Source organism: Myotis brandtii, unplaced genomic scaffold (assembly GCF_000412655.1).
Source record: "Myotis brandtii unplaced genomic scaffold, ASM41265v1 scaffold115, whole genome shotgun sequence".
NCBI classification, from domain to species: Eukaryota; Metazoa; Chordata; class Mammalia; order Chiroptera; family Vespertilionidae; genus Myotis; species Myotis brandtii.
Genome location: NW_005353967.1, coordinates 21,797,409 through 21,819,714, shown reverse-complemented (window position 1 = coordinate 21,819,714; position 22,306 = coordinate 21,797,409). Strand labels below are relative to the sequence as shown.

The 22,306-nt window shown below is 41.9% G+C and overlaps 1 protein-coding gene across 1 annotated transcript in view; it reads right to left on the bottom strand.

Moving 5' to 3' along the window:
* Nucleotides 1–1,096: 1,096 nt before the first annotated feature.
* ATP6AP1L (ATPase, H+ transporting, lysosomal accessory protein 1-like) overlaps nucleotides 1,097–22,306 on the bottom strand; it is a 37,880-nt gene continuing 16,670 nt past the window's right edge. Inside the window, exons 2-7 of the mRNA XM_005858110.2 lie at nucleotides 20,956–20,996; nucleotides 18,712–18,773; nucleotides 17,006–17,241; nucleotides 8,536–8,586; nucleotides 5,314–5,554; nucleotides 1,097–1,711 (exon numbers count right to left, since the gene is read on the bottom strand). Coding sequence (XP_005858172.1) covers nucleotides 1,409–1,711; nucleotides 5,314–5,554; nucleotides 8,536–8,586; nucleotides 17,006–17,241; nucleotides 18,712–18,773; nucleotides 20,956–20,996 — 934 coding nt within the window. The 3' untranslated portion in view covers nucleotides 1,097–1,408. The remainder of the gene's footprint in view (nucleotides 1,712–5,313; nucleotides 5,555–8,535; nucleotides 8,587–17,005; nucleotides 17,242–18,711; nucleotides 18,774–20,955; nucleotides 20,997–22,306) is intronic.

Here is a 22,306-nt window from a genome sequence, read left to right as displayed (position 1 = left end):
TCCCATGTTGTTCCTATCTGCATTCTACGTTTTGTGCAAGGGTATCAGTTGAAGCAAGGTCATGTATAGAAACCTCGTTAGGGAAATGCAATGTACCTTTTATAGTTAAGATCTCTTTAACACAGAAGGCCTATTAGAGAGGTTTTGGTGAAGATGCAGAGTGAGCCAATCTCCAGTATCTGCTAAGAACTGAAAAAGATTATGGGGAAATCCATGTGGAAGAAAATGGGGGACAGAAGATTAGTGGTGGCAACAGATTTCCTATTAAAGAAGAGTTTAGGGGATACTATCTCATTGGAAGTGGGTTCAGGGGATTTGCCTTGAAGCTGTGTTTGCCTAGCAAATACACTGTTCTTACTTAGCTCAGTTGTTTGTTTCAAGTGGCACCCAGGGGAGCTAATGGAGGTCTAAATCAGACAAGTAGGGTGAACCTTCACATCACAACCAGATAGAAAAGGTAAAAATGCTACCAGGATTACTACCCTTACTTCACAGATTGAACTGGGCTTCCTCTGAATAGCAAAATAAGTGACAAGAAAACCTTTGAGCCTGGCTGGTGTGACTCAGTGGCTGAGAATCAACCTATGAACCAGGAGGTCACGGTTTGATTTCTGGTCAGGGCACATGCCCAAGTTGTGTGCGGGCTCGATCTCCAGTAGGGGGCATGCAGGAGGCAGCTGATCAATGATTCTCTCATCATTGATGTTTCTCTCTCCCACTCCCTTCCTCTCTGAAATCAATAAAAATACATATATTTTTTAAAGCTTAGTTTCTTAAAAAAAAAAAAACAACCTTTACCTCTCTGAAATCAATAAAAATACATATATTTTTTTAAAGTTTAGTTTCTTAAAAAAAAAAAGAAAGAAAACCCTTGAATAAAGTGATCTACTATACTGATAGGAGTCCCACTAAACAGTTCTATGAATGAGAAAAAAAGACTAGTTTTTAAAACAAAATTGTGACATAATTTATGAAAAATGCAAACTATGTTACAAAGTATTTTAAATTCAGATCTTCCAGATAACCTTGGATTTATTATTTCTACACTTATCACATCCAAACTGGCACAGGCAAGAAGGAACAAGTGTTTTCCCTTCTTTATATTGCATTGGTGTGTGTTTTTGTGTTTTTTTCATCTCCCTAACTTCAAACATCCGCTTGCTTTCAAGGTAGCTTTGGAGCAATGAACCATCATATTTATCTTTGTGGGATTCCTGACAATTCCTTTTCATTGCCCCAAGTTTACTTCAGTAGGTGAGTGGATACTTATGTATTTTTTACATGTATTTACTTTTTTAAAAATCAAGCCATTTGGTGAAAACTGCACATCAGAAGTCCAACAACACAGAATAGAAACAACTCCTTTCTAAGCCCCCTGTGGACTTCCTAGGAGAGGATGCCTGGGCTACTACACGTACATTTTGCAGATCTGTTGGGTTCTCAGTTCATAGCTTTCAACTCCCTGGCTCCTCAGCAGCTCCTTCTCTTCTGCTGCATCTGGAGCTTTCAGCTGGGGGAAGTGGGCCGGAGAGGTGATGAAATCGTAGTGCCTGTCCAGATGCCGCAGGTAGATGAGCATGTGTAGGGCGTAGGCCAGAACCAGCAGCAGGATCAAGGACATGGCCAGGCCAATCAGAATAGCTGGTGAGAAGGGAGAGGCACAGTCTCGGGCCTTGGCAAACTGTGCCCCATTCATGGTAAAGCCTTGGATCTGTCAGGAGAAAGAGAAGACACCCCAGCTGTTTTGGCTCAGTGGATAAAGCGTCAGCCTGTGGACTGGAGGTTCCAGGGTTCAATTCCGGTCAAGGAGACAGTCCGGATTTCGGGCTCGATTCCCAGTAGGGGATGTGTAGGAGGCAGCTGATCAATGATTCTCTCACCATTGATGTTTCTATCTCTATTTCCCTCCCTTTTCTCTGAAATCAATAAAAATACATTTTAAAAAAAGAAAAGAAAAAGAAGAGCTGAAATGACAAATTTTCTCCTAAGATATATTTCCCAGTCAGGCTGGGGTTCTGGACCCCTAATTAGCCCCATATTTATGAAATAATTTAAGCCCATGATCTAAAAAGTGTGAGTGTGCTTACAGGACAGTGAAACTGACTTTTAAATCACGACTGACCCAGAAACTCCTCTAGGATGTATGACTGCCATAATTAAGAAGCTCATGAAATTCAAGGCTCTGAAATAAAACCTTTATTCCAAGGATCTAAAATAAAACTTCTTTTAATCCAACTCTAAGAAATGTTCTCATTCACCTAAAACCACAACTGCTGTAGTGTCTCTAAAATTCAAACACACTCAAATTTTATGTTTTAGTATAAATTTCACAAAGAATTTTAAGTCTTAGTTTGTCTACCTTTGATTGTGTTGATAGAAATTAGACAGGAAGACTCTTAAGGGAAGATAACATGATTTCCAATGACATAAAACAGAAAATAATAAAAGCTAACAGTTATTTAAGGTTTAATGCTGCCTTAACTCACTTAATATTTACAGGAGCCTGTGAGTACATTATTATTCTAGTCCTATTTTATGGATGAAGAGACTGAGGCACAGAAAAGTTAAGTAACTTGCCCAGTCACACGGCATTACGTATAGTAAAGGTATAATTCAAACCTAGGCAGTCTGGCTTCAGAGTCACTTCCTAGCTTACTACATAACTCCTGGTGTGGTCTGTCTCTTCTCCCTCCCATCACTACCTCTCCCTCTTTATCTGTTGTGCCCTACCAACTGGGTACTGTTTCTGGAAGAGCTGTATAGCAGTCCTTCCTTGCATCCTACCCAGAGAATAGAAAGGAAAGCTTCCCTATATGCACAATGAAGTGGTTTAATTAGTGGGAACAAGGAGAGCTCAAATCAACAACTGGCCCTGACATCCAAATACTATCACAATGAAAGAAACAAGGTTGCAGAGCAACTACTCTGAAGGGAGCAATCTTTTGTGGAAGGCGGCCCCACATGTAGCTGGCTTTTAGAACGCTGCACTGTGTCCCTTCACTCAGTCACCTAGTTAATTTGAAAGAAGTACATCAGGAAATTGAATTATCCATGTGGTTTACTGAGGATTCATTTTTATGATGTAAGTGGGCACGGTAGCATTTTTCCATGCTAAAGTGATTGTAGCCACTCATCACGCCACAGACCTTAGGGGCCTTGCTCGTCCAATTGTCTGTGCTCTAGACTGAATCCAAAACAGCTTCTGAAGGAGAGTTTTGGCCCGGCTTCTGCGACCCTTGGCCTGCCCCCTCAATGAAGAGGTAAAGTGGCCAGTCTCCAGATCAGTGCCTGAAGAGTCAAGCTCCTCAATTACAAATGATGGACTCACTGATGCTGCAACGCTAGCCCAAGAGAATGTCCTCACACTGACTGCCATGTCATTCTTAACAAGACCTGGTTGAATCAAACAGTATCTATAGAGACTGCCTGAAAGATATGTTCTCCATCCATTTTCTGGACTGGAGATTGCTGTGTTCACACCAAGGCTGCTGTCCAAAATGTTGGCACCTATTTATTGCACAGCACCAGGGATGGACGTGCTCCTCACACACACACTTTTAGTATTCTTATGGACCCCACGAGCACGTAACTGGGTGAGTCTTTCTTATTCTGGCTGCTCCAAAGCTTCAGGATCAAATGACTGAGCCTTCTCCAGCCAGGGCGCACAGATGGTCTTGTGGTTCTATGTACCAACCTCACCAGATCTAACTCATCTTTTCTTCCTTTGGTTTTCTTAACCTTCATGTCTTTGCCTATTTTGCAAAGTTATGTTTATTATAGTATGTGTATGAGTCATCTTAAGTCCTTTCTGGAACAAGGTGGAGGCATAAATCAGTCACTTCTTCCCAGCTGGTGTGGCTCAGTGGTTGAGTATCGACTTATGAACAGGAGGTCATGGTTCGATTCGATATCCGGTCAGGGCACATGCCCGGGCTGTGGGCTCAATCCCCAGTATGGGCATGCAGGAGGCAGCCGATCAATGATTCTCTCTCATCATTAATGTTTCTATCTCTCTCTCCCTCTCCTTTCCTCTCTGAAATCAATAAAAATATATTTTTGTAAAAATCAGTCACTTCCTCTGTTCTAATTAGGTGAAACTGTGTGTGAGTTATTCCTTGTTTTCATTATTACCACCTCATTGCCCTTTCTGCCCACTTCTGTTTTAAAGGGGCAAGATAAATACACTGTGTGTGTGTATATATATATATATTTTAAATAGATTAAATATATGTTTGATATGTATTAAAGTGTCTTTGAGCCAAACAGTCCAGAATTCAAATTCTGTCTCTACCATTTACCAGTTATGTCATTTTGAAAAATGATGCAAATCAGTGCTCCAGTCACCTCACTGGAAAAATAACTGCAACAGGCTGACACACAGATAGGACTCGTAAGTAGTATTGTTAATCCACGCCTGACACGGTCCTGGTGTTGCTACATATATTAGGCCATGAATTCTTTACATCCATAAAGATAGATCTGAAATTGAGAAGGTGAAGTAACTTGCCCAGGTGGCTGAGAAGTAATTGGAAACCAGGACTGTCAGGCTCCAAAATGCAAGCTCCTTCCCTATGCCAAATCGCCTCTCATCAACACCATACCTCTCCAAGCTGGGGGGAGGAGGTAAATATATATGTGAAAGATTGGAAAAGGGACAACCCTGCCTGCTATTTCAGTGAGTTGCAAGAACAAGTTAAAGCTTTTTTCACAGGTAAACAGGATAAAAGGACTTGACAGACATCTCTGAGCCTGAGATCCTGGTGGTGAAAAGGAACCTCTTATGCCCCCATGCCTTTCCCCAAATACTTTCAAGAGGATCTCTGAGATATTTTTGACTCCCTGGCTGACAGCTCCATTCCTACGCTAACTGCCAAAGCTGTCACTCACACTATAGATATACTTCTTATCTGCCCTGATAGGATCACTGCTCCACTCCCTGAAGGAAATAAAATAATTGTCTGGTAATTCCTTTCCCTAGAAGGGCTTCTCACTCCAGGAAGTGTCAGTGACTGGGCTTTGGGCCACAGCCTCACTGGGGCTTAGATTGCTGGCATTCCTCACTGATAATCTGTTAGTGAATGGATAAACCTAAATGTAAAATCAAGAGGGATGGGGAGTATGCAGGGAGAGGAAAGACTATCCTATTCCATTTCTCACGTTAGACTTGGAGGATAAAGAAAAAGAAATACTATTTTAAACATATCCACTCCTCTTTTTCCCTTGAACACCTATGTTTCTATGTCAGGTGTTTTCAAACAAATACTGAGTTTCTTTGGCACAAAACACGCAGGAGCATGTATAATAGTTTATTACCTGGAAATCAATGAAAGTGACCTCCCACAGGCTTGACATATCATCCATGTCGCTGGGCAGCAAGAGGGCATCATACTGCTGCTGGCTGCTGACGTGCTGGCAGTGGTAGGAATAACTTGACGGAGCATATATGCCAGTTGCATTAAAAGTTGCTTGGATTGAATTATTAAAAATAATCTCAACTCGGTGCAAACTAAACCAGCTCTGCAGAGAAAACTTGTTGTAATTGGTAAGAGTGAATCTGAAAACAAATATAAAACAGTATTACCCCCAAAGCACTTTTACACTTGCTGACACAGAACATCATCTATAAACAGAGCAATCTCGCCCTCTTTTGTCAGATAGAAGAAGTGGCTCAAAGAGAGAGTCTGGGATGGTTCTGAACAAGAGCTTCCTGCTGGGTGGGAATGAAAGCAAAAGACCAGGCAGCCCCCCAGATTGTAGCAATACAATTCCTACAAAAGGAAAAACACAAAAATATTGGCTTTTTTCTGTTTTGGAATTAACACTTGATTTTATTATTGCTAAAAACATTGAGAAAAACTTAAGTGGACATCAATATAGAATTAGCTAAAGAAATAATGATCAAAATTAACAGCAATGGCTCTTTGTGTTGAGTACTCTATGTTTTTCATATACATCTTATTTCATCTCCAATACAACAATAAAGATAGATAATATTATTATCCTCATTTCACAGATGAGGAATCTAAGATACAGAGGGGTTAAATATATAACTTGTGCAAGTTCACTCAGAGAGTAAGTATTGGAGCTGGGCATTGAATTCAATCTGCAGACAAGAGCCCTGATTCTTAGCTATTGTAGAATTGCATATTCTCCAGCCATAAACACATTATAATGTACATTTGCTGTGATCATTTTTCACATAAAAAAATACATGATCAAAATGTTAATGGTGATTATAAATTGTGGTTGAATTATGGATGACTTTCATCTTCTATATCTCAATATTTTCTGAATTTTCTGTTATCAATGGACATGTATTATTACCTTGTCTTAGCTTGGGCTCCTATAGAAGCAGACCCTGAGACAAGAATATAAATACAAGAAGTATTTTTGGAAGATGGTCCAAAATTAATTTGGTAATTTAGTCATTCAAAAGATGTAGAACGGAGAGAAGAGAAATAAAAAAAGAATGGAAGGCAGCCAAAAGGACACATTATCAAGCGAGTTTCCACCGTGGGCAACGGGCCTAATGCCTATGGCGAACGCTGGGACGTTGGGCTCCAAAGGGGAACACATGCTTGTGAGTTATCACCAGAAGGTGAGGGAGCTGGGATATTTCTACACCTGTCAGTCACTGGCTGAGGATTTCTGGGGTAGGGAGGGGAGGTGGTGGGTCTGATTGGCCAGAGGAAACCTTCAGACAAAGAAAGATTGGCAATTGAAAGTAGAGCTGGTGGACGATAGTGCTCTCAAATGGAAACACCCAAGGGGATATGGATGGGGTACTGACAGTGTCTGCCATATATCTTTATCATCAGGAATAAAACAGTCAGAAAGCTATTTTTTTTTGGGGGGGGGTATGATTTGAATAAAAGAATATTCATTTCTATATCAAACAGATACGAATATGTGTTTAGATATGTTGTGAGATTCTATTTTTCTCATAAAGTTTCTCTGAAAGGTAGTGGCATGCATTACCTCAATATGGGCAGTGAAACATTGGTGCTCCATTATATGCAGACAAGTGTTCTGAGGAGAGAGCTTTCCAAAGTTGAAGGTGGTAAACACTAGGTGAATCAAAGTCACCAAGCACAACCATCTTCCTAAGGAGCTTGTCTTCACAGAACCTTCATATACAAATTTAGCCCTGGCCGAGTGGCTCAGCTGACTAGAGCATCGTCTCATACACCAAAAAGGTGTGGGTTCGAATCCTGGTCAGGGTATATACCTAGGTTGTGGGTTTGATACCCGCTCGAGGTGCATGAGAGGCAACTGGTGGGTGTTTCTCTCTCACATCGATGTTTCTCTCTCTCCCTTACTCTTTCTCTATAATCAATAAAAACATATCCTCGGGTGAGAATAAAAAATATTATTTAAATACAAATTTGCACTGTGAGTCTCCAAGAGGCGCACATGGTGTGCAGTCTTTCTCAAACATGTCTGACCAAAGAATGCCTCTTCTGAGGAATCTTACATTTTCACAGACCAGGAGTAGTTCATAGAACACAGCTCCGGGAAGACTGCTCCTAACAAGTTCTGCTGGTTTTGCAAGTAATGTTAAAGACAAAGCCACTACCTCCACTGAAAGCCTGGTCTTACAGGAAGGGGAACATTATCCTATATAATAAAAGGGTAATATGCAAATTCACCCTAATGGCAGAATGACCAGAACGACCACTGGACCAGGCACTATGAGGTGCACTGACCACCTCTTGGTCTCTTTCCCCAGCTGGCAGGCTCCAATCACCTGATGGCCACCCACTGTGGGGGCGGGGGCGGCGAGCAGGTGGGAATAGCCAACCTCTGGGTCCCTTCCCCTGGCCATCAAGCACCGATCACGGGGAACTGGGGTTAAGTGGTGGCGGGGGGTGGGGCCGGCTGCGGGCAACTGGGTAAGACGGCCTTGATTGCAGGCCAGACCTAGGGACCGGACCCGCACACGAATTTCGTGTGCTGGGCCTCTAGTATTTTTATAAGGAAAAAATGCAATCCCTTAAAATTGCTGCCCTCTCCCCTTCCTTAGAACAGTTCCCAACTGCTTAGATAAATCACTTTTGGCAGATATATCCTTCCATACATAAACACAGAAAAACGTAAGCCTGTGCCAACTGTCCACTGGGGGATTCAGCTAACAGACACTTTTTCATTATCATTAAATGATGTGTGATTCACTGTAAAGAGCCATACAGAAAATAACTTCAAACCGGAGCCTCAGCTCTTGGAGTTTTAAATATATTTTATTCTTTGCTCAGGTGAAAATGGTTACACATTCTCACGTTCGTGTGTTCATGTGTTCTCTAGGTCCCTAAATGAGGAAACTACAGATGCTTTAGTAAAAACTAAAGAAAGCATGACTATAAGATCCCATCACAGAACACCACCAGCTTTTCAGGGTAATTAGGTAGCTGTGACATTTCACATGTCACTGCTTAGCACAGAGCAGGCCCTTGGTACTTACATGTTGAATGAATAAATTATATGGAGCTAACCTGAAGTGCTGAACCTATAGAACTCCAAAGTGGTATCCATACCTACCTTATCTCAAGACCTTTGGGATTTTCAGTGTCGTCAAATTTCAGAGACAACCTAAGAAAACAGAAACAATATAGCGCTTCACACTATACTAAAAAATCACCTCAAAATAAATCATAGACCTAAATGTAACAACTAAAACTAAAAAACTTGTAGGAAAAACATAGAACATTTTTGCAAATTTGGATAAACAATGGTTTCTTGAAAAAACACAAAAGTATGAACCATAAAAAAAATCAATAGTTGTACTTTATTACATTCAAAAACTTTGCTTTTCAAAAGACATCATTAGGAAGAAAAAAAAACAAGCCAAAGAATGGGAGAAAATATTCACAACACATACGCATAAAGAATTTGTATCCGGAATACAATAAATAACATTAACAACTCAACAATAATAAGACAACCTATGCACTAAAAAAGGGGTTCTATGGAAAGTAACCTCACAGGGTAATCTGATCATAAATTCCTAACTGGGCCGGCCAAGGTGGGCAGTCATGCCCTGGGCATATAACTTGTTAGTAAAAAGTTTATCTTTGCCTTAAGTAAGCCCTGTACATTGTTTCTGTGCACCTAGATCAGTGGTTGGCAAACTGCGGCTCGCAAGCCACATGTGGCTCTTTGGCCCCTTGAGTGTGGCTCTTCCACAAAATACCACACGTGGGCGCTCACGTACAGTGCAATTGAAACTTCGTGACCCATGCACAGAAGTCGGTATTTCGTGGAAGAGCCACACTCAAGGGGCCAAAGAGCTGCATGTGGCTCTCGAGCCACAGTTTGCCGACCACTGATCTAGGTTAATACAACTTTGAAATAAGTGTAACCATCCTCAAGAGAACGCACAATCTTATTAAATACTAGAGGCCCAGTGCATGAAATTCGTGCATGGGTGCTGTCCTTAGGCCTAACCAGCGATCAAAGCATAAGCCTCTGGTGTGGAAGGGCAGGTCACAGTTGACCTCTGAGCCCTGGGCAGCACCTGGGCCCCCAGCCCCCCGCACGCCCCACTCCGCCTGAGTCACAGTGCCTGAGTCCCCACGTGGAGATGCAGTGAGCGTGGCCGAACGCCATGGGCCGGGGCGCAACATGGGCCTCTGGGCTGCCCAGCAGCACCACACAGAAGTGGGTGGGCAGCGCACTCTCTCCCGGCTGTCCTCACAGACCGGCTCCTGCGCAAACCCACAGGGAGCCCTACTGGCCCCTGTGGTCCCGGCAGCTGCAGCCTGGCTCACCCAGAAGAGGCCACGTGGATGTGGGATGGGCTCCTCACAGGCACCCAGTACCTGAGCGCGTGGGCTTCCCTGGCGGGCGAGTCCTGGTGTCCCTGGGGAGGGTAGCAGGGGGAATGAAAGCGAGCTCAGCACACTCCACATTCTCACCACACCTCTGTCCCTGTCCCCCCCCCCCCCCCCCGGTAGCCAACGAGAGGTCGCAGCGTGTCACCAATGCCTGCCATGTTCCGCAACGCCCACTGGTGGTCAGTGCATGTTATAGCAAGCGGTCAAACTCCCGGTCTCTTGGTTGAATGACCGCCCAAGGGGACAATTTGCATATTAGGCTTTTATTATATAGGATTCTGTAATTCAATCACCACTTTGCTTTTTCCCCCCACTTCCTTGGAACTTTTCTTACTTTCCCTCAATTTCAAATGCTTCAAAGAAGCTGCAAAGCTGTTATTTTGTGGAGCATTCGAGATCTTGTTCCCCAGCTTATGTCATCAAATTAGCTCAAGTAAACTGTCATCAAAATTCTTTACAGGTTTAGACATTTGTTATACTGACAAAACCTAACTTAAAAATGGTCAAAAGACAGGCACTTCATAAAGGAAGATATACAAATGGCAGTAAGTACATGAAAGGATGCTAAGCATCATTAGTCATCAGGAAAATATAAAATAAACCCACTATAAGATACCATGGTGCAGTAATAAGAATGACTCAAACTTTTTAAAAATATCTACTCTTCAGGGTTTTTTTGTTTTTTTGTTTGTTTTCTACTCTTCAGTTTTTAATATCTATATTTATTCACATTTTCCTGAAAGTTAACTTGAGATTTCCTAGAGCAGAGGCAAATTATTACTTACTCATAACAATAACCACATTGGTTCCCTTTTAACCCAGTTCTTCCCCCTGACCACATGCTGAGACCCAGATATCACCCTGCACATGTTGGGATTGGTAATGCAGGTGAGGAGCACCAGAATTATTGAGACAGGCTAGTAAGCCAGGACAAGCGGAACAGGGAAACTGAGACAGACAGTTAAACAGCCACGCAGTTTACAGTCATCTAGTAAATAACCAAATCCTATCTTCCCTAACCAAGGACACTTAAAGAGTAAATGGTTTGCACTTCTCCCCAACCAGAGGGTAAATAGCTTAAATCATCCTACTCAGGGAGATAAATAACAAAAATCCAATTAGTGCCATTTGTGCCAAGCACACCTAAGAACCGATGAAGTCTGGGGAGTAAATCCCATTCTGCTGCATCAGCATAAAGCTGATGACTATTCTATTGAGATCCTCCCCAAAACTCCCAGGCTTTAAAACCCTCACGATGAAGGACCCCAGCATGCTTTCCCTCCCAGGATCATGCCCAAGCCTTTCTCACCTCTCAGGCATGCATCTCCTAAATTCTAAGGGTCTTGCAACCAGGGGAGCACTAGGCAGCTGCAGCTCATCCCAGGCTAACCCCCTGAACCTGTCTCCAAGGCCTCCTTTACTCTGACTTCTCAGTGAACCAAAGCAGTCCTGCCTGTTGCTTCTTCTATCCTAAGACCTCCCTTGTTTCACTGTCCCAGCGTTATTGAAAGTACTCTCAAAATCACCTGGACTCATATTGTGAAATCTTTCCTGCACAAAATCAAGAACCCCCACATTACTGGCCAGCCCGCGGCAAACATGCTCTGGGCCTGGTTCCTGTCCCGTAACATTGTGAATCTGGGAGTTTACATAGGAGAGTGGCAGCAGTCCCGCAGCACCTCCTGAGAGAGGAGAGACACATCTGCTTCCTTGGTGCCAAAAATTTTCTTTGGGAAGAGAGAAGGGAAGAATCCTAGGTATCTACCACAGAATGTAAGCAGGTGAGTTTCATTAGTCTTTGGATGGGAGCAAATAGTTCACCATAAAAAAGACAAATGGGCCCTGACCGGTTTGGCTCAGTGGATAGATAGAACATCGGCCTTCAGGCTGAAGGCTCTCAGGTTCGATTCTGGTCAAAGGCATGTACCTTGGTTGCAGGCTGGATCCCCAGCAGGGGGCGTGCAGGAGGCAGCTGATCGATGTTTCTTTCATCGATGTTTCTAACTCTCTATTCCTCTCCCCTTCCTCTCTGTAAAATCAATAAAATAGACTTTAGAGGGGGAAAAAGACAAATGCTGCCCTGACCAGTGTGGCTCAGTGGGTTGTGTGTCCATCGTCCATGCACAAAAAAGTTGCCATTCAATTCCTGGTCAGGGTGCATGCCTGGGTTGTGGGCTTGATCCCTGGTAGGGAGTGTGCAGAGGCAGCCAATCGATGTTTCACTCTCACAGCAATGTTTCTCTCTCTCTCTCTCCCCCTTCCTTTCTCTCAAAAAAAAAAAAAATCAATTATAAAAAGGGACAAATGGCTGCAGGTCCAAAACCATGGTATGTAAATGTATGTCTCCAAGGGGAAGATCAGAAGCCTCTCTGGGTTTCCAAGCCCTGGAATGTCTCCACAGCCCTGAGCTTATTATTACTTGACCTGTAAACACATTCCTCTAAGGAGGAAAATCTCTTACTAGCCTGAGGCTTATCTTTTCACCCAAGTCCCAGTAAAAGGTGTTCAGAAATTACTAGCCATGCAGAAACAAAAATATTTTCTCTACAGTTCCACACTGACCATACCAAGTGTTGGTGAGGATGTGAAGTAACTGGAACTCTCACACAATGGTGGTGGAAAGGAAACTGGTACAACCACTTTAAAAAAGTTTGGCAGTTACTTTAAAAACTAAACAGCATGTAACATTATACTTAAAATAGTTTTTCTTGAAATATTAATATTTATTGCATGGAAAAAATAAATAAAATTTGATTTACACTAAAAAAAGAAAAACTAAACATATACCTACTATGTGTTCCAGCTATTCCACTCTGAGGAGAAAAAAACAAATTTCCATCATGAGGTGGATGGATGAAAAAGTTGTGTTATATGCATATGACGTACATACTACTCAGCAATAAAAAGGAACATACCCTTGAGACATGCACCACATCAAAGAATATCAAAATCATTAGCTAAAGGTAAAGAACGTACACTATATGATTGTATTTACATAAAATTCTAGAAAGCACAAACTAGTCTGTAATGACAGAAAGCAGATCAGTGGTTACCTAGAGAGGTGGGAGGGCAGGATGATGGTTACAAAGAAGCACAAGGAAACTTTAAAGCAGTGGTTCTCAACCTTCCTAATGCTGCGACCCTTTAATACAGTTCCTCATGTTGTGGTGACCCCCAACCATAAAATTATTTTCGTTGCTACTTCATAACTGTAATTTTGCTGTTATGAATCGTAATGTAAATATCTGATATGCAGGATGTATTTTCATTGTTACAAATTGAACATAATTAAAACATAGTGATTAATCACAAAAACAATATGTAATTATATATGTGTTTTCCGATGGCCTTAGGCGACCCCTGTGAAAGGGTGGTTCAACCCCCAAAGGGGTCGAGACCCACAGGTTGAGAACCGCTGCTAAAGCAAAGCCATGCTGAGATGCCCTAATCTCTGTCCTCCTCTCCTGAGAGAGAAGCTCAACAGCCCCCACGCTTCTGACACTTGAGTTTTCTCCAGCAGTCCTGGTTTTAGTGAAAGCTGTTAACATGCTCCGAGCAGAGTAAAGAACATGAGGCCTGCTGATGTAGCTCAGTGGTTGAGCATCCACCCATGAAACACGAGGTCATGGTTGGATTCTTGGTCAGGGCACTCGCACAATCCCCAGTAGGGGGCGTGCAGGAGGCAGCCGATTGATGATTCTCATCATTTATGTTTCTATCTCTCCTTCTCCCTTCTCCTCTCAGAAAATCAATTTTTTAAAAAGAACATGAGACCTGATTTTAACAAAGCAAATTCAATGACCATTCGGTGAGCAACCGTTAAGTGCCAGGCAATGCGTGGTAAACGATACACACAGGAGAAATGCAACCCAGCAAGTCACTCAAAAAGGAGCTTATTTTACTCTTCCAAGCTCCCTACCTCCCATGTTTAAAATGGATTCTGAATTCTTCAGACTATAACTGCCTAATTCAAAATATAGACAGATACTAGGATTATGCTCTATTTGTAGGGCTTTGACTATTTAACAAGACTTCCATTGGAAATCTGTCTGCCAACAATTTGCCTTTCCCTGAACATTGTGTTTTCAAGCACTAAAACATGTTCATCTTTTTAAAATCTGTGCTTTTGACCTTACATGAACTTGCTTAAGTTTTTTCTTTCAGCAACTCCCTTTCTGGTTCTTGAGGACATGAGTTTTTAGCCAGCACTGCATGCTCAGTCAGGAGTCAGGGACAGACACTCAGTCTCAGCAGCTGGTCCTTGACCACCTACATCCTGGGAAGCCTCCCTTATCCCCGTGGAGGAAGCAGATGCTGCACACTCAGTTCTTGCCCTGAGTATAATTCTAGAGCGATGACCAAGAAGAAAAAAGTCAGGTTCCACCCAATCATTAATGTTTGCATTGTGAAACCCAAAACTTCTTTGGGCCTCTCCGCCAGGTAACTAGACACTATTTTACACTAGTTATCACTAGTATGTTAGGAAGGTCTTCTAACATACTAGAGGCCTGGCCTGCGGGATCGGGCTGAAACTGGCTCTCTGACATCCCCTGAGGGGTCCTGAATTGCAAGAGAGTGCAGGCCAGGCTGGGGGACCCCACCAGTGCATGATCAGGGCCAGGGAGGGATGCGGGAGGTTGGCCAGCCAGGGAGGGCTCCAGGGCATGTCTGGCCCATCTCACTCAGTCCCAGCTGGACCCCAGCAGCAAACTAACCTACCGGCCGGAGGGTCTACCCCCTGGTGGTCAGTGCACGTCATAGTGAGTGGTTGAGCAGCCTTAGCATATCACTAGCATATTACGCTTTGATTGGTTGAATGGACGACCAGATGACCAGACACTCAGCATATTAGGCTTTCATTAAGTAAGATACTTTGAGTAACACTTGACAAGTTTTCAAAGTTCTTATCCATATATTTCCTTATTTGATTTTCACTACCTTAAGAAGTAGGGCCAAGAACGAGGAGGTTGAATGTCATCATTAAAGATGTTTTAGACCCCAGCCCTATTACCATATAAGCTGTATAATCTTAGCAAGTTTTCTAAGCTCTAGATGCCTTGACTTTCTCATCTGGAACATGGACAATAATAGTACCTGTGACTCGGGGACTTATTGGCAATAGTACTGTGAGGAATATCAAACATCAAGCTTGTGAAGTCCATGCACGACACCTGGACCATGGTTATAAGTGCTCCTGGCTGTTAGTTAATAGATGCCATCACCTCCATCTCACAGATTATGATTCTATTGTGGCTCCAGTTTTGTAAAGTCACAGAGCTCACTGGCAGAACTCGGATTAGAAGCCAAGTTTTCATTCTTTCTGTGGGATCCCAGTGATCATTGTGGTTTCTAAAGCCCAGCAAAATCCGATGGTGCTCTGTTCTTCCCCACAAATAGCCTCAGATCAGAATAAATGGAATCAAGGAGGGTCAGTCAGACATGGATAGGCAAGACATTCCCAGGCAATCAGCCTCTCTCTGAGCAGCTGACTGCCAATAACGAGCCCTGTAGGGAACTGACTAGTGCCTGAGGAAAGATTCCTAAACTCTCAGCAGTGCTGGAGTCTCTGATAGTCAGCTATAACAGAATCAACAAATCTGGGAGGACCCTGGATGCTTACAATTCCATAGTTCCCTAATAAGAGCTTTATTCTGAGTAACAAGGTACTTACTAAGACTTGTAATAAAACTTGTAAGTTTATATTAATATAAGCCATTTTACCCAACATCAAGAATTTTTGAAGTTCAAGAAAAAAGTGTTTTCAGCCAAAGTATATAAATATAAAAAGACCACACACACACACACACAGTATGTTATGGTTTATATAATGCATTCAGCCCATCTAAACCAGACCAGAACAGAATCTTCCAAAATCCTCCATTATACCAGTAAATATTGAAAGCAAGAAGATTTTCAGGAAATAAGTGGGACATGCCAGACTTCCTCCCCCTGGACCAAAACAAATACAAGCAAAAAATTTTGCTTCGACAACTGAAAAGCAGAGAAAGGCATTGGCAATTGATTTCCTCCTCTAAAGGCGTATTTGTTTAATCTGCTTATGTCAAATCAAATGTAATTATTCTAATCATTTTGAAATGTCCTAAAGGATTATCTGTTCTCAATTTTTTGATCCAGCAATTCCTCTCCTGGGTATATACCCAAAAACCTCAAAATCATGTATTTGCAAAGATATATGCACCCCTATGTTCACTGCATCATTATTCATGGTGGCCAAGAAATGGAAACAACCAGTATCCCGAGATAGAGGGTTGGGTAAAGAAGATGTGGTACATATACATAATGGAATACTATTCAGCCATAAGAAAGAATGAAATAGCGCCATTTGCAATAACATGGATGGACCTTGAGAACATTATGCTAAGTGAAATAAGTCAGAAAAAGGTAAGAACGATATGATTTTACTCATATGTGGGATATAAAACTGAAACTCATGAACACAAACAGCATGTGATGGTTGCCAGAGGGAAGAGGGTGGGGAGAGAAGGAGGGAGAAGATTTGACTTTGGGTGGTGAGCACATGTGCAATATAAAGATCTTATAACATAGTAACCCACACCTGAAACCTATATGTTCATGTTGACCAATGTCACCCCAATAAATTTCATTTTAAAAAAAAGAATTATCTGACATTTGGCCATTTAAAGGTACCCTAGCATATTTTTAAACAGACCATGTTCCGCAACTTCAGAACTGAGCAGGATCCAGCAATTCCTCTCCTGGGTATATACAGGATCAGTCTTCTCCATTCACCCACTGGAATGATTCTGCCCTGTGATATCAAATTTCCTCCCTGATGAGACCAATGCAGTTTGACATCTCACGTTTGGAACTGATATCATGCCTGGAATCCTTTTCTCTTTTTCAGAATGCATTTGACAACTTTCATTTTTGGAGCCCTGATTTCCCACAAGATACAGTAATAATCAGCTAAAGGATTCAGAAGAAAAGTGCTGAGACAAAAAACTAACACATTTTTAAAAATTAATTTCTGACTTGGTCTTCATTGTAGATTATTAAAAATTTCCTGATGGATGTGTGTCAGGTCATATACAAAGGAACCTACTTCTTTGTTCTGAAATGACAGAAAACTGGACGGTCCAGTTAATAGACTACAATCACCCAAAAGGCATCATCTGATGAAATGGTCAACTTACTTGGCACTTTCTTCACTGCAATTTGAGTTGGTAGCATCCACTGTTGCCTTCTGGCCAAAAGCTTCCTCTGTAAGGTCCAGCCAGATCTGGTTCTTAAACTTAATTGTTATTCTTTTGGCCCAAAAGAGAATGCAAGGGATTCCATCCATGGAGATATTAACTGGGCTGTCATGGCTGAATGCATTCCAAGGTTCTTTTACTAAATGCCCTTGTCTGCTCAGATTGTAGTTCAGGGCCTAATTAACCAAATAAACAAAATAAGAGACAAAATGCTTTCTGGAAGCAAAAGGGCTAATTCACAAACTATTGAAACTGATCTCTCTATCCAGAATCCATATTATTGTGGGGCAAAGGAGATAAGTGGACCAGATCATAGCAAGCCTTACAAGATAAGTATACTTGAAAGGTACATGAACCCATTTCCACAAAGCACCAAAAATGGAAAAGACCAAATTAAAAAACAAACAAACAAAAACCCAATTTTTCCAATACCATTATCAATATAGACTTTAAAACGTCACTTGCTGGGGCAGAAAGCAGGGATGCAGATTTTTAGGGCCATGAAACTACTATTCTGTATAATACTGTAATGGTGAATAGATAACATTATATATTTGTTCAAATTCACAGAATGTACAACATAAAGAATAAATCCTAGTGTAAACTATAGACTTTAATGAATAATAATTTATCAATATTGGCTCATCAATTTTAACAAATGTACCACACTAATGAAAGATGTTAAATATAGGAAAAATTGGAGGAGGGAGGAATTGAGAGGGTATATAAGAACCTTCTATACTTTTTGTTCACTTTTTTCTGTAAACTTAAGTCTATTAATTTAAAAACTTCATCATGTCATGATAATTGCAGTAATCTCATCAGAAAATAATATCAGAAGAACCCAAATAATGTAGGACTTTAAATAAAGAAATTAATGTTAAAGAAAACAAGAGGTTTTTAGAAATCAAGCATAATTCTCCAGACCATTATGTCCAACAGAACAATCTCCAATACTGGATGTGTTCTATATCTATACTGTCTAAAGGCTGGTGTGGCATAATGCACTGGAAATGTAGCCAGTGCAACTAAAGAGCTTAACCTCTAATTTTACTTAGCATTATTACTTTGGAATTTAAATTAAAATGCCACATGTGGCTAATGGCTACTGTCTTGAACAGTGCCAGCTCCAGATTACTTAATATACATAAACTAGCAAACTAGTATGTTTTAATTCTTATGAAACCTTTGCTGATTTCCAGGAAGCCTAAGACAAAGCACTTCCATACCTGACTCTGGAGGTCACAAAGACAGGGATATATCTGAAAGAAGATCCACTTATCTAGATAACTACTCCATACCAATTCCTCCATTGTAAGTACAAAGAGAAATTTAACAGTCAGCAGCAATGCAAGCTTGCCTGTAACCAAAGATAAAATGGTCCTATAGTGATTCCATCTAGAAAGCAACAAAAGTAAAACTAACTAAAAAAAAAAAAAAAGTAAAACTATTGTAATGAAATATGTAAGAGAAGTGAAACTTTAGTTTTTCTCAACAATAAGATTACCATAATACATTTCCCCACCCAAAGCTCAAGCAGAATATTATTTATTAATAGAATTACTTATATTTTCACAGTGGCTCTGACCTGATTGAAATGCTTAAAATTTTTAAAGACATAATTTAGTTCCCTAACATATCCATACCTGTGTGACTGGTATTGTTGTGAAATTCTGGATTGGTTTCATATCTCCATTATTTTGTTGATCTGTCAAATAAATGAGAGGAGTACAAAGGCTGAATGTCATCAATTGATTCATGTAAATCAGTTGAGGGGACAGAAGGAAGCTAGGTAGACAGGGGTGGGACCACGGAAAAGGAAATAGACTAAAGCACCCCAACAGGGCGGGGAAGGAAGGGTACTCCCGATGACACGAACTTTAAAATGTATGGATGTTGTTAAGACAGCAGCATATAGATAATCAATAACAAGGCAGAAAGGCCTATGTGGGAACCATGCCAGGTCCCCGGATAGTCAAGGCCGGTCGGAGCATTAAGGCCTTGTTATTAATATATTAGAATACCAAGGGCCACTCTGAGCATAAGTCTAATTGGAATGTCCAAGGACTCTGAGCCTGGGAATTCTGATCAGGCCAAGATACCATGAGTGGGTAAAGGACACATGGTACACTGTGTCCTTCTGTAGTCAATATGATTGATGTCACTGTTGGCACGAAGCCTTCTTTGGTTTGGCTCAGTGGATAGAGCGTCAGCCTGCAGACCGAAGGGTCCCAGGTTGGACTCCAGTCGAGAGCACTTGCCCAGGTTGTGGGCTCGATCCCCAGTAGGGTGCATGCAGGAGGCAGCCGGTCAATGATTCTCTCTCATCATTGATGTTTCTGTCTATCTCTCCCTCTCCCTTCCTCTCTGAAATCAATAAAGATATATTTTAGAAAAATAAATAAAAGTAGGTTACTGACAAGCTAGTTGGCTGGAGTAGGCTAGAGTCGGCTGAGGATGGAGTGAGAAGAAGTCTGCTAGAGAGAGCAGCTGGGCAGGAGAGACAGGAGAAGCTGCTGAGTCAGAGAGGTCAGGTACCACTATGATGTGAGACAGTAAGTCTAGGAGGCAGCGTGTGGCTGCTCAGCTATGGGTACAGAGACTAATGCTGCTTTAAGGGAAAGATATGCATTTACCAGCTGGTGTCTGGCTGCCTGCCTGTATGGACTTTGCTGTGAGAACTGTTCTTGTATGATGGTTATATGGCCACTGGCTTCAGCAATAAAGACTCATTCTTATAAACCCACAACCTCTCATGGCTTCTTCGGGTAAGACCCAGCATCCCAGGAGGTCCAGCCCTAGGCAGAGGGGCTCAGGCCCAACACCTGTTACTAGTAAGCAGAGGATAAAGGAGGAACTTAGGGACTAAGTTCCCAACAGTTAGTACAGTGGGCAGGGTTCAAGCAGGAACCAGCCCTGACATAGTCAAATAAAATTTTTTTTTAAATATATTTTATTGATTTTTTACAGAGAGGAAGGGAGAGAGATAGAGACAGGAACATCAATGAGAGAGAAATATCGATCAGCTGCCTCCTGCACCCCCCCCACCCGGGATGTGCCCGCAACCAAGGCACATGCCCCTGACCGGAATCGAACCTGGGACCCTTCAGTCCGCAGGCCGACGCCCCATCCACTGAGCCAAACCGGTTAGGGCAAATAAAATTTTTTTAAAAAAATACATAAACTCATAGCCACTCAGAACAACTCAGAGCACCAGAGCTCATGCAGGGCTCCTGCTACGTGCTCTGACAGCACATAAACCAATCCAAAGGATATTGCTAAGGCAGAATTCTTTGAAAAGACCAATTAAGAGCTAGCAAGACTACCCACCCCCTAAATTAAAAGTTGCGCATTTCCTCTTGTTCTCTCTCTTCTCCCTGGCATGCAATGGGTTCCTGATGTTCGTTCCTGTGGTGGGAGAGCACATCCCTGCGTCCACTTGGTTTATGGCCATGTGGGCTTCCACACATGGACTATTAGACTTTAATTCGCTTGGATACTAAATTACTCCCAATTGTAACATGGAAAGGAAGTTCCGGACACTGGGCTGTTCTTGGAACCCCAGCTACACCTTTTCCAGGACTGGCTTCTCCTAATAAACGTTGGTTTCATTAGTCGTTTTTGTTCATGATTTTATTATTCAACTTTGAAAGACATGATCCCGGGAAGACCTTCGGCTCCAGTCGGGTATCACAGTGATAATAACATGCTAATCACTGTGAAATATACCAGGCTTGAGCCTCTTTTGACTCATAATTTAGAATACACAAGTTTAAGAGATTTTCATAGGAGAGACTCCTGGTGCAAGCACCAGTGTTCAGGGAAGGCCATCACATTCAAAGCCCTTCCTCAATCCCCCAAGGAATCATAAGGGCAACTGTAGGTCTTACCACTCTTTATAACCACTTCTTTATTTGAAGATGTTCGAGAGCTGAAACAAGAAAAATATGAAATTAAAAGATGCTGAACAAATATTTACATTTCAGATATTATGTGAAGTTTTAAGGAGGATATTTCAGCTTATAAATTTTCAGAGTAAAAAGCAGAATTTTAGCCTGCCAAAAACATCCACTTTTTAACAATAAATTTATGGTTTAAAAAATAATATATGTTCTTCAAAGAAATAAAACATAATAAAATATTTTACAGTGAAATTTTATGCTACATGTATGAACTATCATATAAACTCATAATATGTTTACAATTAGAGAAATACATATATTACATATCATGATCTATATGCAAAACATAATTTTAGCTAAAGAGTTATTAAATCTATATCATAGAAAAGTGCTTTAGAATTATATGGAACCAATTACAAATTAAATGCACCATTCACTTTGCAACTCAATCTTTATTATCTAACTAGAGGCCCGGTGCACAAAATTCGTGCACGGAGGGGGGAGGTGTCCCCTTAGCCCAGCCCGCACCCTCTCAAATCTGGGACCCCTCAGGGGATGTCTGACTGCCGGTTTAGGCCCAATCTCGAGGATTGGGCCTAAACCGGCAGTCGGACAGTCACACCTAACTGCCCCCCCACCAGCCTGGTCACCCCTTACTGGCCCCCATGCAGGCCTGGTCACTCCAAATTGCCCCCCCTGCCAGCCTGGTTGCCCCTCACAGCCCCCCCCTGCTGGCCTGGTCACCCCACGCAGCCTGCTGTTCAGTTGTTTGGTTGTCCCTCACTAACACCCCTGCCGGCCTGGCCACCCCACGCAGCCTGCTTGTTCAGTCGTTTGGTCGTCCCTCACTAACCCCCCTGCCAGCCTGGTTATAGACAGTCATTTTTGTGAGGGCGTGACAGTCAATTTGCATAATACCTCTTTATTACATAGGATAAGAATTTATGAAGATGACAAATTGGTAACCATGATGTCACTACTAATAAGTTCATGCAGGCATGAAATTATTGTTTCACTTTACAAATTTTACTGAGGCATAGTTTAAGTATAAAAAAATGCATCCATTCAATGTGTACAATTCGATGCATTTGGGCATAAGCATATACCCATTACACCTGCCACAATAAAGAGACATCCCAAGTTTCCCCATGCACTTTAGCGATGGAGAGATGTTCCTTTCACCTTCAGCCACAGGCAACTATAGACTTGCTTTCTGTCACTTTAGATTAGTTTGCATTTTCTAGTATTATAAACAGAATCATATAACATACTAGAGGCCCGGTGCACAAAAATTTGTGCACTGGGGGGGGGGGCGGTCCCTCAGCCCGGCCTGGGCCCT